A 15959-nucleotide genomic window follows, 5' to 3' on the forward strand; every position below is an offset into this window, starting at 1 on the left:
TCCTGCTCTTTTACCCTGCATCCTCATCTCCCTCCTCTACCCCTTCTACCTCGCATCCTTCTTTCCTCTCCCCCTCATTGTTCTTTCCCTCCCAGCTGGCAGCCCATCATGAAGTTCATTAACGACCAGTACGAGGCGTACCTGCAGGAGGAAATCAACATCAACAGAAAGAAAAGGATCCCCGACTCCAGAGTCCACTGCTGCATATATTTCATCCCTCCCACCGGACACTGGTAAAGACAAAAATAGTTAAATAGATGCATTAGTAAACACTATTGCAGTTGAGTTTCCAAAGCAGTTTCTCTTCCCTGCCGAGAGCTGTTAAGATTAAAGCCGCTCTTGTTTCTGTACAGTAAATACGAAGCTCCCTGCAGCCTGAAGGCTCCTGTGGAGTTTCCATGTAAACAGATGTCATGCTCATATCCAGTGTGACAAAACCAAACAATTACATCAACAGAAACGTCAATATTGCTATTGTTACAGACAGTGACAGTGTTTGGCTTGTGCATGTCTGCAAATATTGAATGCCTTTGTTTGTTCTCGAGTCTTTAAATGTGCAGCAGAATCAACTAGAAAAGAACAGAGAGCAGTACTCCTCCAAGGCTGTTCATTCCCCAGAAGGCATTGTCACAAATGCAGCATTTGTTTATTAGTTATTGATGATCAGAAATCATGGCAACATAGAATGTGTCCATTTGATATAGATGTACCCACAAACACAAAGACCTTGCACTGAGCACAGGCATGTGTTCTGCATTTTTATGTTCTGTACGGATACCGAATGGCGTGACATAAATATGTAGTGGGTGGCTGGAATTGATGGGACTCAGAAACACCTCCACAATTTAATCAATTGTTCCTTGTATCATTTCCAACAGATAAGTCACGATAAGTCCTCAGTGGTGGATTTGTAGTGTTGTGACTCAGTCTGTCTGCTAAAGGCCAGTAATGATCAGACAGTTTTGTCAGACATGTAGTCAAAAATCTATTTTGGATCAAAAGTTGGAGTCTTCAAAAAGTTCTCAAGAAAGAGTCTTCAAGCAGTCTTCAGAATCTGATGTGAATGTTTATCCAATGCAGAGGCTTTAAGAACAAACAGGAGCAAAGTCTTGAGATTTTAACTAACTACACAAAGTGTTACATCATCTTATATACCCATGCAAACTTCTCCTAAACACTCCTCTTCTGTTCTGGGAAGCCACAACCCATCGTCTTATGACTCAATCAGGATGTATACGACGTAATCGTATCAAAGTTTGACCACCTCTCCTTTTTTATTTCTGCTAGGTTAGCATCATTTCTGCCTAGCTCTGGGTGAACTTGGTTTCAGAGCGAGGGCATGCACTTCCAGTCTTAACGACTTATCTGGGCTCCATGGGCTTCTGTTGGGTTGCCGCTTTCCACAGGATTATTTACTGTATACATAAATTCAATTCACATGTTGGGTCTTCCAACCTTATTGTTAGCTCTAAAATCTGATTTACACGTCTTATTCATCTAATTTTATCATTTGTTCCATCTTAAAATGACACAGTAGTAGTAGGATCACCATCATGTGATCGTCAGCAGGCAGCTGATGTAGTGTTCACTGGTTGTCATGGTTACAGTGACGCTGTGCTGCTATCTCGCAATGATACATAAATCCTTAACAAATCTGTGGATCCACACTATAAGCTGCATCACTGACAAAATCTAATCACTTGGTCCTTGTGTCATTTCTGACCTTCACTGAAAATTTCATCCAAATCCATTGTTCCATTTTTGAGTAATGTAGCTAACAGACAGACGGACAGACAAACGGACAAACCAACGGCAATCGTCACATAACTCCACCGCTTTCCTTGGCAGATTACATATCTCTCCTTTGTTAACCCTCGTATCGGACACACACCCACCGCTACACTTTTCCGCTCCGAGCGAGGCAACACATCCCAGAACTCCATTCCAAAGCACACAGGAACGATGGGCTGCTCTCTCCAGGCCCTGGAGCAGCTCCATATCCCAAGTTTCTTCCTGGATTTCTTACAAGCACACATCTGGCTCTGATCGAACGGCACAATCGGCCCTCCTTCTGCCGATCAGAGCTCAGTGGGTCGGGGGATACGAGCAGCTAGAGGGAGGCTTCACACTGTCTCATGTGTCCATCAAGTGATAGATTCACTGGAGCTTTCTTTTTTGTTTGTGTAACTCCAGTCCAGAGCAGCGACCTGTCTTATGAAAATGTCAAAGCAGCTGTGGATGGTGAGACTCTTCTCAGCACAAAGACGGTTGATCACAGAGCTGCACCTCTGTTCATTTCTGTGTCACGGCCTGTCTTTACTCGGTGTGAATCGGCCCCCTGTCTGCAGCGTTTCATGTGGATCCAACGCTGCAGATGTCACATGGCCTGGCCAGCAGCTGCTCAGGGTTCGCCTTAAAAAGCCTAATGGGAGAGCGGCAGGAAGGACACCAGAGACACGGAGTCTGAGAGTGTCTGGGTGCATGCAATCAATTCTGCTCTTTTGTCTTTTTCACTGCGCTCACGCTTGAGTGCACACGACTTGTTGTTGACATGGAGCAGTCTCTGTCAGAGTGTTGTTAGCCAGGACACAATCCACAGCTCTAACAGATGCTTTCTGAAGCCGCAGGAAAAGCTCCTAAACGGACGTCCTTGCAGCCTCAACCAGCAGCTGTTCACACATGCTTTATAATAGGTCATGGATAGGACAGTACATATGTTACAGTTATTGCTCCGTCTGGGAGAAGAGTTGGGAACCTCTGCCCTCTGCTGTGAGAGCTTTGTGTTGCAGCAGGGGGGTCAAACTCGTCTTAGTTCAGGTCCACATTCAGCCCAATTTGATCTCAAGTGATCCGGACCAGTAAAATCACAGCGGAGTAAACTATAAATAACCACAAATCCAAATGTTTCCCTGTGTTTTAGTCCAGAAAAATATGCAATTCTTAAGGTAAGTTGATCTCCTGCCTCGTAAATGTAGAAAATTTATACATAGAAAATACATAAAAGTCATGGCAGTACAGTGGACAAATTTAAAATATCAGTTACTTTTTTTAGTTAATGTCTCTTTGATTTTTAAACTTTACAAAGTTGACCCACAGGTTGGATTGGACCTGCAGACTGACCCGCAGGCAGAAACTGGTCTGCGGACCTGTTCTGCTCTGTTACAGTTTCATGTTCATACATCAAATGTCGTCTGTTTCCTTCTCAGTCTGCGGCCTCTCGACGTAGAATTCATGAGACGTCTCAGTAAAGTGGTCAACATCGTCCCGGTCATTGCCAAGGCGGATACACTCACGCTGGAGGAGAGAGACTTCTTCAAAAAGAAGGTCAGAACACATTCAACACTTCAGATTTCTCCTCCTGACTTTCCAAAACCTTGGTTTAACTTTTGAATGGTAGTGTACATGAGTTAAAGTTGCTCTAAATGAATTAAAGTTGCTTTATATTAGTTAGAGTTAATATTATTAGTTAAAGCTGTTTTTATGAGTTAAAGGTGCTCTAAAATGACTCCGTTAACTGCTTTTCTTTTGAAAACTTCTGAGCAGTATTGTAATTCATGAAGCCGCTTCGTTGTGTGTTTTTATCGGCAACGTCTTTAAGGATCTCCCTGATTAGCTCAGCTGATCAGGTTTATGCATCCATCTTGTGATGATTTCCGCTTTGTTTGTACACATGCAGTGGCTACCAACTAATCCCAGACTCTGGGAGCAGATTAGTTTTAATCTGCACATGTGTTTGATGTCTCTTCAGGCTGCATCAGATGTGTTCAGCTAATTACTCCTGAAACTAAAAGCCTCGGTTTGGGCTAAAGATTTGTTGTTTCGCTCTCACCAGATCAGGGAAGAGCTGCGAGCCAACGGGATCGATGTTTACCCACAGAAGGAGTTTGATGAAGACGCAGAGGACAGAATGATTAACGAAAAGATCAGGGTGAGGCGCCGAATCTAACAGGTCTGTTTTCTAACACACTGAATGATTTCTAACTCCACCGTGTGCTGACTTTGAGCAGGAGATGATCCCGTTCGCTGTGGTTGGCAGTGATCAGGAGTATCAGGTCAACGGCAGGAGGCTGCTGGGGAGGAAGACCAAGTGGGGAACTATTGAAGGTACAGCTCTTAAAGTCTCTGTTTTCTCTTTGTTGTTTTGTTTTTCATTGTAAGATAAACCAAGATAAGCCTTCATTAAGCCAACAGTGGGGAAGTTTGCAGTGTTGCAGCAGCAAAAGAAAATGCAAACATTTAATGAATGTACTATAAAAAAAAAAAACATTCAGTGCTTAACAAATCTGTAGAAGACTACCCAGTGTAAAGTGCCACCGCTGCCCTAAATTAACAGCATTGCTGATTACTAAAATATTTTAGGCTTGCAAACGTCCAACAACGCCTAAAATTCACCAGGAAACACAAACACTGTGCGAAGTAGGTACTCTGGATGGACGAGTCCAAATTTGAACTCTTTGATCAGCATCATCAGGTTTCTGTCCACAGAAAATCCGGAGAACATTTTGATGCATCACAGTGAAACATGGTGGAGATTCCATTATGGTTCGGGGTTTCATTTATGGAAACGGTTTGGGCAGATTAGTTCAAATCCACGGTATCATGAACAAGAAGGTCTACCACAACATCCTGGTGCATCGCAGAGTCCTTTCTGGATTGAATTGATTGTTTGTGGGTTCATACACCAAGAAGACAACAACTCCAAGCAGACTTCAAAGCTGTGCAGAGACGACTGGACCAAGAAAAAGGAATCTGGAGTTCTAGAACTGATGGACCGGCCAAGTTAAAGTCCACATTTGAATCCTGCTGAACAGATCTGGGATTTATTGACTTCAAAATAGATCGCACAAAAGTTTCATTGAAAGCACGTCCCTGGAAACAGCTAGAAACTATCTGGAAATAAATAACAGAAGAGACGATTGAGAAGTTCATGAAAACAACGCAGCTGTTCAGGGTCAAAGGAGGTCACACAAAATCTGAACATTTTGGTTCATATATGTGAATAAGAACTATTATTTGTTCCAGTTTGTAATTTGCCTTATAAATAACACAAGTTTTAGTTTGAAACACATTATTTCAGTTTAATTTTTATGGTCTAATTGTTAAACACTGTATAAAGGTACTAGTTATAGAAATAGTAGTATTGCACGTCAGGTGTTGCACAGACTCTTCCATGAGTAGAAATACTGTGAGAAGTTTTAATATGGCACAAATTGTACATAAGTAGAAAATACAGATCTAGCATATGTTCAAGTATATGTAGGGAAATAGATGTTGCACATGGTGCAGAATATGCATCATGTAGTTAACCTGGAAGTTACTCTATTAGGAAAGAAGGAATAAATCAAAGGTCACCATCTGTTCTTAGGCTGCTTTCAGTTTCCACACTGCTGTGAGTCTGCAGAGGCCTCATTTGTTTACTTCCTGTCCCAACCTCTACTTTTGTGTTACAAAGAACGAGTACACTGTAGTGGCTCACACTGGAAGGGAGAAATTTAGTTTAAAATCCAGTGATTTTACATGCAGGTTAATGGTTGATTTTGTGTTTGTTTTAAGAGTTTTTCAGCTTCACCCACTGGAAAATCTTATCTCACTCTTTTTTGTTAACATTCATTTCTGCTGTAGGATGGGGCGTTCAATATTTAATTATGTTCTCCACTCAGACAGGAGGCACCACCCGTCTATCGAGTGTCTCATAAAGGAAGTTTCATTTCCTGCAGTGTGCGCTGTGCAGACACACACTCATGTCTGCTGGGAATATTTTATTCTTATCTCTTTAAAAGACTCAGAGTATGAAGTCAGAAACAGAGATGTGCAGTTGGTGTTGATGATGAACATGAGTGTCTGCAGGGACGATTAGATCACTGCCTCCACCTGCTGGACTGATCAGGAAAGTCAACACTAACCAGTCAGAACAAAGCTCACAGCACTCACGTTTTACCCACCGTTAACTGTTTGAACCTTCTGAAACCCAAACAGTTTCTGGATGTTTTTGCTCCTGACTCATTTTTCTTCACTGTAGGCTCATTTTTCACTGCAGTATAAAATTATGCACCTCTATAGAAACAGTATAACCATGACTAAAAATAGCAGAACTCAAATATAAAAACTTATCAATATGTACATTTTTCTAGGTCTTACCAGCACTGGTAGATAACTGTGGCTCAGAGGGGTCAAAGTCATCTTAGTTCAGGTCGACATTCAGCCCAGTTTGACCAGTAAAATCACAGCAGAATAACCTACAAATGTTTTGATTGTTTTGGGGGAAAAAGTACATTCTGAAATGTTTACATTTAATAAATTATCTTTTTACAAAACGCCATGAACAACATGAAATTTCTTAAGAAAAATAAATTCAATTTCAGCAACATTCATCCTCAGTTTATCATTTCCACATTACAACTTACAGATCACAGAGTGTCTACAAAGGAACACAACATTTAGTCACAGATATCTGGAACTGAATGATAGAGTGTTTTACTTTACGATCAAAATGACAAAAGTCAGATAAAAACAAAAAATAACAAAAACAGGACAAAATATTACAAAAATGAGACACAAAGTAACAAAAAATACACAAAACGACAAAAGCATGAGACAAACGACAGAAGTCAGACAAAAAATGACAAAACAAGACAAAATATTACAAAAATGAGACACAAAATGACAAAAGAACGATGAGCAATTTAGTGTTTTACTTTTTGATCAAAACAAAAATTATTTTGAATTTATAATTTTCCAAATTTACAATCTGCAGGTAATGTCCTGTCTGTAATTTTTACACTTTACAGCCTTCTGGAGGGCCCGTTTTGGCCCGCAGGCCGCATGTTTGACACCCTGCTCTACATGCTGCAGATTTTTCACTATATAGTTTTCAATCAGCTGCTATACTTTTCTCATATCTGCTCTGTGTTCAGCCTAAAAGTTTGAGTTTTTGTCTTGTGATGCTGATCACAGCTGAATCATAAATAACTTCTCCGTTAGCTGACGAGTGCAGAATGTTTTTTTTTTTTCGATAAAACTGTTCATTTTTGGCAGATTTTTTTTTAAGGATACGTACAGAATAAAGGCTGAAATATCACTGACAGAGGAGTTCATTACAGATTGTTTATTCAAAGGGTGTTTGAAAGTTGGAAATCTCACAATTCTTCAGTTTTTAATTTATTTGTGCATTTGCTTTTTACAGATTCTGGCTGTATTAAAACTCCTTTTTGATTCTGTGTAATAACTCCAGACTTGTCTCTCCTGCAGTTGAGAACATCGCCCACTGTGAGTTTGCCTATTTACGGGATCTCCTCATCAGGTGAGTTCACTTAGTTTATCTTATTACATCTGAAAATAATCTGCTTTGAACAATCATGGGACTCTGTGATGTTTTTTCTACAATTAAAAAAACAACGTATGTTTAAATCACATAGAGGAGTTAGAAACTGCACAGTATGTGTTAGGTAAAATAGGATATATAAAAGTAAATTTAAAATGGAATGCGCTGAGATGAGAATAAAGTAGAAAATGGTTTTGACAACAAATAATGTACAAAAGGTGCTGAAACTGTTCAGAGCTGCACATGAATATAACAGTATGGGTAAATACAGTATTTACATGAGGTGTAATTTAAGGTGGACTGAACATAAATAACTCCAGTGCAAGTCTGTGACGTATGGAATATACATCTATTAATAATATATTGTTACTATTATTATATATGTCACGTTGCATACGTAGCCATAGAAACAGCTGCACAATAGCAGGGCAGCTCTTTCTTTCTGCACACAGAAGAAATTCAGGCTCAGTTTTGCAAGTTTTAGGTCACAAGTGTGTCAGAATATCAAGACATAATTGCAAAAGAAACAGAATTGAAAAGCAAATATACACAGAATATAATCCAAGTAGAATACAAGCTGCTGCAGACAGCTGTACTGATTATAAAAGGAGAATATCTGTCCTTTCACACACATATATCACATTCCTGTAGGTTACATACTGGACCAAGATCAGCTTCCAAACTTGATTAAATGATCTTATATTAAAATACAGGATGCATGCAAAAGGCAGTGTCACTATGAAATGTTTCCTTTTCAGCAGATCACCTTAAAAACATTTTTTATGGCCATCATGTGCACATTAAAAAGCAAAAAGCAGCGTTTACTTTCAGTGAATGTTGTTGCCAAGCGTGATCTTTGGTCCATCTCTTCTGCTGGTTTGTCTTTAGGATCCTCCTGAAACTCGTGGGTTTCTTCTTTTTATTTTTTCCTCCCGTTTTTTTGAATCGCAATTGTGAAGGCCTATAAATACTTGAAAACATACAAAAATTTGCACACAAATCAGGACTGGCAAAACGTGATATTTTATGGAACTTGTAAAGCTGTGAGACAAAATGGCTCCATAGCGCCACCTGGAAAATTTCCAACAGCCTCTACAACCAAGACGTGTTCCCTAGAGCTATGAAATTTGGTAGGCACATGTAACTCGTCAAGACACATAAAAATGTAATTGACAGCCGTACCTAAAAGACTACAGGAAGTCAGCCATTTTGAATTGTGTGTCACCTTGGACCCATTTTTGCACATTTTCAAAAGCTGTAGACTTAAACAGGATAACCCCAACAGAGCTCAAATTTGGCCAGGATGTACACCAGGCATGGGTAATCAAAATTTATCAAAATGCTCCTCAAAAGTCTGAGGTTGGGGAAATGGGGCTGGCGGAATTTTGACAATTCGCCATGACACAGGAAATGCTGTGTAACTGGGCTGTAGATCCTCCAGTCTGCTTCAAACTTTGTCATCAGAGTCCAGCCCCCATCACATCCATAGCAGCCCGATCTCACGAGGATTCGTGAAACTGTCACGTAAATTTTTGTTTCGGTTTCGTGCGCACCAACACGATTTCGTCATGTTTTTCGTGCCGCTCACCACGAAATGCACAACAATGTATTTTAAACGGCGGACTTTTCGTGCCACTCAGAACGTATTTCAAACGAATGGGTATATTATATTTTTAATGTAAAACCGTGGCGAATCCAACGCTATATTTTGCATGACATCATCCCTAACCATAACCCTAACCATAACCTAACCATAACCTAACCATAACCCGGTGGTACACTTACCAATTTGCATAGGAATTTAAAGAATGTCCGATGGCCGCAAACGCGATCACACAAGCAGTATACGCCGATGGACAGCTTAGATCGTCATGAATCCGCCGGTATAAACCACTTTCAGATGTGATTACCACAGCGGGTTTCGTTGTGAGCAACACGAAAAACATTTCATGGTGAGCGGCACGAAAAACATGACGAAATCGTGTTGGTGCGCACGAAACCGAAACAAAAATTTACGTGACAGTTTCACGAATCCCCGTGAGACCGGGTTGTCCATAGGCCAGAAAAACACATACTATCAGGCCAATATATGGATTCAAAGTGATAACACCAGCTGGTGGACAGTTTTGATAGGTCACATCAAAAAGGCCATAGGCCAAAATACCTTCTCAGTTGTAGTGCCTCCTGGTGGACATGATTGGATTCGCTGACAAGCATGGATGTGAGGACCGGACCAACGCTGCTTGCAGCTTTAATTGTGTGTTTTCTTCTTTTTAGGACCCATATGCAGAACATTAAGGACATCACCAGCAGCATCCACTATGAAATGTACCGCGTGAGGCGCCTCAATGAGAACAACACAGTGGTGGCTCACGCCAACGGTATCCCAGAACACCATCTGGCGGCCCATGAGATGTAGACGCCGGCGAAATTCATTCGCTATGAGACTTTGATCGACAGTCTTCCCTCCACTCCAGCTCCCGTCTCACCGGTGGGATAGAAACTTAAAGGACTTCACGTTCAGCGACTTCCGGCGGCTCAGTGGATTGTTGGCGTCAGTTTAGTGCCTCTTTAATGACCCCGCTCCCCCAAAGACGAGTTTAACCCTTCACAATGTGCTGCAGCTTGATTCTTACAGTTAGCATCCGTGGTGCCAAAAATCCCAGTTTCTACCAAACAACGCGTCGCTTTATTCAGTAACGTATGAAACTCGTCCACTTTTTTCTCTTTACATGTTTTTTAGCAGGGCTTTTTAGGAATCTATGCAGTTTTTATGCGCACACGTCTGCCAACATGTGTGGAAAGCGAAAATATTCATTATTGCATTTGATCACTACATCGTCTGCGTTTGAAAAGCCTGTTTGAGGAGTGCAGGTCCATATCTCTCTTCATAGTTAAAATTAAAAGGTTGTCAAACAGCACATCATATGTTTGACTTTATTTTTTTCTCACAACCTGTGTTTTGCTTTAACTGTTCTATGTTCATGTTAAATATGGATTCCCATCTATAAATGTCTTTGTTTATTAATAGAAATATCTTAAGAGTGGTTTAAGATGGAAAAAAATGTATTTATGCACGATGTAAAATGTGAACGTTTGTCATAAATTGTGGTCCATTTATTCAGAAATGCGTTCAGGCAGTCACACTCGTACGTTTCCAGCTTTTAGGCCCGTCAGTGCCTTATTTATTGGAGAATGTTTTGCTAGCAGTTGGCTGAAACTGGAAAGAGAGCAGTTTGGTTTGAGCCAGGTCGACCACATTTAGGTATTTTTTGGTCCCTTTAAAATCTAGTCTTCATTAAAATCCTTCACCTTTCTTCTATCTTCCATAATGAGGATGTTTGTCTCTCACATATAATTCCCTAAGCTGTCACTGTCCTGTATATTCGTCTGTGTTCTGATACATTTTTGTACTTGTATTATTGATAACAAATTTTCCTTTATCTTATTTTAAAAGAAATAAAGATTGACGTTTTAAATATTTACTTTTTCTACAGTTTCTCCTTTAAAACTCTCGGTTCTTTATCCGTACATTCCACGTGTCCATCCTGCAGTAAATCTGAGGTTTTTAGATCGTTTCCCCCCCACAGCATTTAATCACAGGTGTAAATCACTTACTGGAGCACTTTCATTGCCACGTCGTTAAGCTTTTCCTTGATTAGTCTCTGAAATCAATATGGCTGCCTACCAGGTCAGTGCATCGCTGATTAGCGCTAATTACTAGAATGCTTGAGTGAATCTTTTCCTCTCGGTGAAAGACGGAAGAATTGCTTCGTTCTGTGCGTCAGGATCGCTACAGATGAGAGATATCAGAGCAGCAGGATGCAGATCTGAGCTAACATGCTAATGTCAAGAAAAAACAGCTGCAGGTTGTGATTTTTCATATTTTTCATTATTTTAAAGAATGTTTACAACAAGCGTACACACAGATCAAAATAAATAACAGTAAAACCCGAAAAAAACAAAAAAAAACAACATGAACACCAAGTTTTTTACACATAGTAATTCTATAGAGTTATAAACCCACCCACCATCTGTCCATCTGACACAGTTCCAGTAACGAATGTACAGTACCCCCTACGAGGAAACAGTTAAAGGGGAGGTAGATCATGATTAAACTTAATCTGTTGATGGGACAATAGCGAACGCTACAACTTTGTAGTGGACTTTTATCGGTTGTTGTGTGTCTCTGGCCATTGTTGGACAAACGTGGACGCTCTGGTGGACTTATTGCATTGCGCTTTAATGAAGTGTGATTTTTGTGTCAGCTGAGGATGACTCTAAGTTTAGTGTCCTGAAAGTGGGACACTTCAGAGGCTGGATCAGGAGAGAATCACATCTGTGGTTGAAGAGCTTCAGGACAGAGATGATGGGTCATCACTGATCTGAGGTCCACTGATGGATGAAGATGGAGGCTGCAGAAGACGAGGGACGCTGCCTCTCTAAAGATGCTGAGGATGAAGAGGAAGCTGCCCACTGACGTCTGCAGGTGCGTTTCTATCACATGATGTGATCTATTTGTTTATTTACTGCTTGTTTCACATGGTTTTCTCTGTTTGGTTCAGAAAGAAGACCCGCCTGATCTCACAGAGTGCATCTCTGTTGATTGACTACTGCAGCTCCTTAACTGAACACCTTCACACTTGACAGACACACAAATAATAGAAACTTCCAATCGCGTCCCACACTGCCTGTACTTACTGCAGTTCTAGTATCACACTAGAACTTGTTTTATGGCTGTACTCAGGTTGTTTTCTCCTGACCAGATCCTTGCTGGTGTTGGATCTACTCTCAGATGTACATCGTTTTGGATTAAAGCTAAATGAAACTGTAAAATCTCTGATCACTCAACATCACACAAGTCACTTTGCAAACTCAAGGCCAGGATCGACTATCCTGACCCCCTTTAACCACAGAGTGAAACTACAAGTCTGAACATGATTAACTCTGCATGAAAAGTTAGTCGAATCAGAGATGAGGTTATGGATGCTTTTAAAACTCTGAACACATGTACTGAACACTACTGTTCAAAAGTTTAGGGTCATTTAGAAATGTCCTTATTTTTTGAAAGAAAATCATTTTTTTCATGACAATGACCTTAAATGAATGATAAATCCAGTGCAGACATTGTTAATGTGTTAAATGACTATTCTAGCTGTAAACAGCTGATTTTTAATGGAATATCTCCATAGGGGTACAGAGGAACATTTCCAGCAATCATCACTCCTGTGTTCTAATGCTACATTGTGTTAGCTAATGCTGTTGAAAGGCTCATTGATGATTAGAAAACCTTTATGCAGTTATGCTAGCACATGAATAAAACTGTGAGTTTTCATGGAAAACGTGGAATTTTCTGGATGACCCCAAACCGTAGTGTAGGACAACTATTTTAAAGCAACTTTAACTACTATGGAGCAACTTTAATTCATGTACACTACTGTTCAAAAGTTTAGGGTCACTTAGAAAATTATTATTAAAAATTATTTTTGAAAGAAAAACATTTTTTTTCAATGAAGATAACATTAAATGAATGATAAATCCAGTCTAGACTTTGTTAGTGTAGTGATTGACTTTTTCACATCAAGTAAATGATTGTTAATTCTTTAAGACATTGCTTTTTTTATGCTTGATTTTTTTTTTTCATCATCTCGGCACAAAGAATTTCAGAGGAGAAACCTTGGAGCCTGTTTGCACCAGAATCAAGCTTTTTTTTTTTTTAAACATGTGCTTCAATTCAAAACTTTCAAAATAAAATACATTTTAAAAAAAGTGCTTCAATTATAGTTCAGTTTTAATCATCATGAGAAGAAACAACTGCAACTTATTCTAGTTAGAAATAAGGTTTCCGCCATGAGCAATGATAAAATGGTGTTTTAACTCTGGAAGAAATGCATGCTGGGAAGTCTGTTAAACTGCTGAGGTTTCTTTAGTTCCTCAAAGAAAATCAAGAGCTTTTGGAATGATTGGAAACTCGAGGCTGCAATGATAAACATGTGTGGTCTAGATAGGTGCATGTAAACTTTTGTTCACAACTGTGGATAATAAGAAGATATTCAGCATGGACGGTGTGAGGAGGGTCTGTTCATTTGTCCAGGGATTCATGAGCTCTGGACTAAACAGGGCTTTCAGGCCTCAACAACTCCAGCTGGTCTTATGAAAAATTCACTCGTCAAAATCAACAAAAAGGAGCCTCATGTGACGTTACACTGTGTCCAGTCCGTCATTAATCCATTACTGAGACAAACAGAAAGTAAACACAAAACATAGAAGACATCTAGAGCCAGAAATACCTGCAGAGAGCTCCGTTAAGGAAGTGAACTGGAAAAAATCACAAAACAAATGAAGTATAAGCACTCGTGAAGACAACCATAAGAAAAGAATGAAGACATGATTTTGTGACTAAATGCTTACTTCTCAAAAATCTCTGCGATTTTGAGTTCAACTTTTTAAGGCCGTATTGGGTAGTTGTGCTAAGTCATAGCTGTAGACTACAGCGTTAAGATTTTTCCTCTGTTCTAAAGAGTGTTCATTAAAAGAAGTGCAAAACAATATGACTAGAAGTTCAGCAAGGTCGAGAGAGGATGAGGAAGCAGAGAGGCACACTGGAGCCTCAGATGACTTAGATTCAGTAAAGGTTTACTGTTATCAGGAGAAGTCACACCGACAGAGCAGCAGTGTGGATCCGGATGCGGTCAGTTCTTGCTGAAGAAACCCTTCGATGCCCAGATCTTGGTTTGTCTTCCAAGCTGTTAGTTGGTCTGTATTTCTGCAGAGTGACTGCATCTCTACTTCCTGGGTGAGATTCTCTATCTTCAGATGTGTTTCCTGCATCAAGTTCTCTGTTTCAGCCATTTTTGTCTGTGAAGAACTTTCAAATCTGTCGTGGCGGCAATCCCCGAACCCGGTGGTGGACATCGGAGGTAAGGGATGCCGTCAAGCTGAAGAAGGAATCCTACCGGGCCATGTTGGCCTGCAGGACTCCTGAGGCAACTGAAGGGTACCGGCAGGCTAAGCGTGCTGCAGCCCGGGCGGTCGTAGAGGCAAAAACTCGGGTCTGGGAGGAGTTCGGAGAGGCCATGGAGGAGGACTATCGGTCGGCCTCGAAGAAATTCTGGCAAACCGTCCGGCGCCTCAGGAGGGGGAAGCAGTACCTCACCAGTACTGTTTACAGTGCGGGTGGGGAGCTGTTGACCTCGACTGGGGACGTTGTTGGACGGTGGAAGGAATACTTCGAGGATCTCCTCAATCCCGCCGTCACGTCTTCCGGAGAGGAAGCAGAGACTGATGATGCCGGGGGAGACTCGCCCATCACCCAGGCTGAAGTCACTGAGGTGGTTCACAAGCTACCCGGTGGCAAGGCTCCGGGGGTGGATGAGATCCGTCCTGAGTATCTGAAGTCTCTGGATGTTGTGGGACTGTCCTGGTTGACACGTCTCTGCAGCATCGCGTGGCGGTCGGGGACGGTACCTCTGGACTGGCAGACCGGGGCGGTGGTCCCTCTGTATAAGAAGGGGGACCGGAGGGTGTGTTCCAACTATAGGGGAATCACACTTCTCAGCCTCCCTGGTAAAGTCTATTCCAGGGTACTGGAGAGGAGAATCCGGCCGATAGTCGAACCTCGGATCCAGGAGGAGCAGTGTGGTTTTCGTCCTGGTCGCGGAACACTGGACCAGCTCTATACCCTCCAGCAGATCCTCGAGGGTTCATGGGAGTTCGCCCAACCAGTCCACATGTGTTTTGTGGACTTGGAGAAGGCGTTTGACCGTGTCCCTCGGGGTGTCTTGTGGAGGGTTCTGGGGGAATATGGGGTTCGGGGCCCTTTGTTAAGGGCGGTCCGATCCCTGTATGACCACAGTAGGAGTTTGGTCCGTATAGCCGGCAGTAAGTCGGACCTGTTCCCGGTGCGCGTCGGTCTCCGCCAGGGCTGCCCTTTGTCTCCGGTTCTGTTCGTTATCTTTATGGACAGAATTTCTAGGCGCAGTCAGGGGCCGGAAGGAGTCCGGTTCGGGAACCACAGGATCTCGTCTCTGCTGTTTGCAGATGACGTTGTCCTGTTGGCTTCATCGAATCAGGACCTTCAGTGCGCACTGGGGCGGTTCGCAGCCGAGTGTGAAGCGGCCGGGATGGGGATCAGCTCCTCCAAATCCGAGGCCATGGTTCTCGACCGGAAAAAGGTACTTTGCCCCCTTCAGGTCGGTGGGGTGTCCCTCCCCCAAGTGGAGGAGTTCAGGTATCTCGGGGTCTTGTTCACGAGTGGGGGGCGGATGGAGCGAGAGATTGACAGACGGATCGGTGCAGCGTCTGCAGTGATGCGGGCGTTGTATCGGACTGTTGTGGGGAAGAAGGAGCTGAGTCAGAAGGCAAAGCTCTCGATTTACCGGTCGATCTACGTTCCCACCCTCACCTATGGTCATGAAAATTGGATCATGACCGAAAGGACAAGATCGCGGATACAAGCGGCCGAAATGAGTTTCCTCCGCAGGGTGGCTGGGCGCTCCCTTAGAGATAGGGTGAGGAGCTCGGTCACCCGGGAGGAGCTCGGAGTAGACCCGCTGCTACTCCGCATTGAGAGGAGCCAGCTTAGGTGGCTTGGGCATCTGTTTCGGATGCCCCCTGGACGCCTCCCTCGGGAGGTGTT

At 42.1% G+C, this 15959-nt stretch overlaps 1 protein-coding gene across 5 annotated transcripts in view; it reads left to right on the forward strand.

The window, feature by feature from the left end:
• Positions 1 to 10806, forward strand: part of LOC110956028 (septin-9-like) — a 105898-nt gene extending 95092 nt beyond the window's left edge. For all 5 annotated transcript variants that reach the window (XM_022201252.2, XM_051941054.1, XM_022201254.2 and 2 more), the window contains 6 exons: positions 96 to 233; positions 3207 to 3324; positions 3833 to 3928; positions 4008 to 4104; positions 7249 to 7300; positions 9599 to 10806. In XM_022201252.2, the coding sequence (XP_022056944.1) occupies positions 96 to 233; positions 3207 to 3324; positions 3833 to 3928; positions 4008 to 4104; positions 7249 to 7300; positions 9599 to 9740 (643 nt within the window). In that variant the 3' untranslated portion in view covers positions 9741 to 10806. The remainder of the gene's footprint in view (positions 1 to 95; positions 234 to 3206; positions 3325 to 3832; positions 3929 to 4007; positions 4105 to 7248; positions 7301 to 9598) is intronic.
• The last annotated feature ends 5153 nt before the right edge of the window (positions 10807 to 15959 follow it).

Source organism: Acanthochromis polyacanthus, chromosome 21, assembly GCF_021347895.1.
Source record: "Acanthochromis polyacanthus isolate Apoly-LR-REF ecotype Palm Island chromosome 21, KAUST_Apoly_ChrSc, whole genome shotgun sequence".
NCBI classification, from domain to species: domain Eukaryota; kingdom Metazoa; phylum Chordata; class Actinopteri; family Pomacentridae; genus Acanthochromis; species Acanthochromis polyacanthus.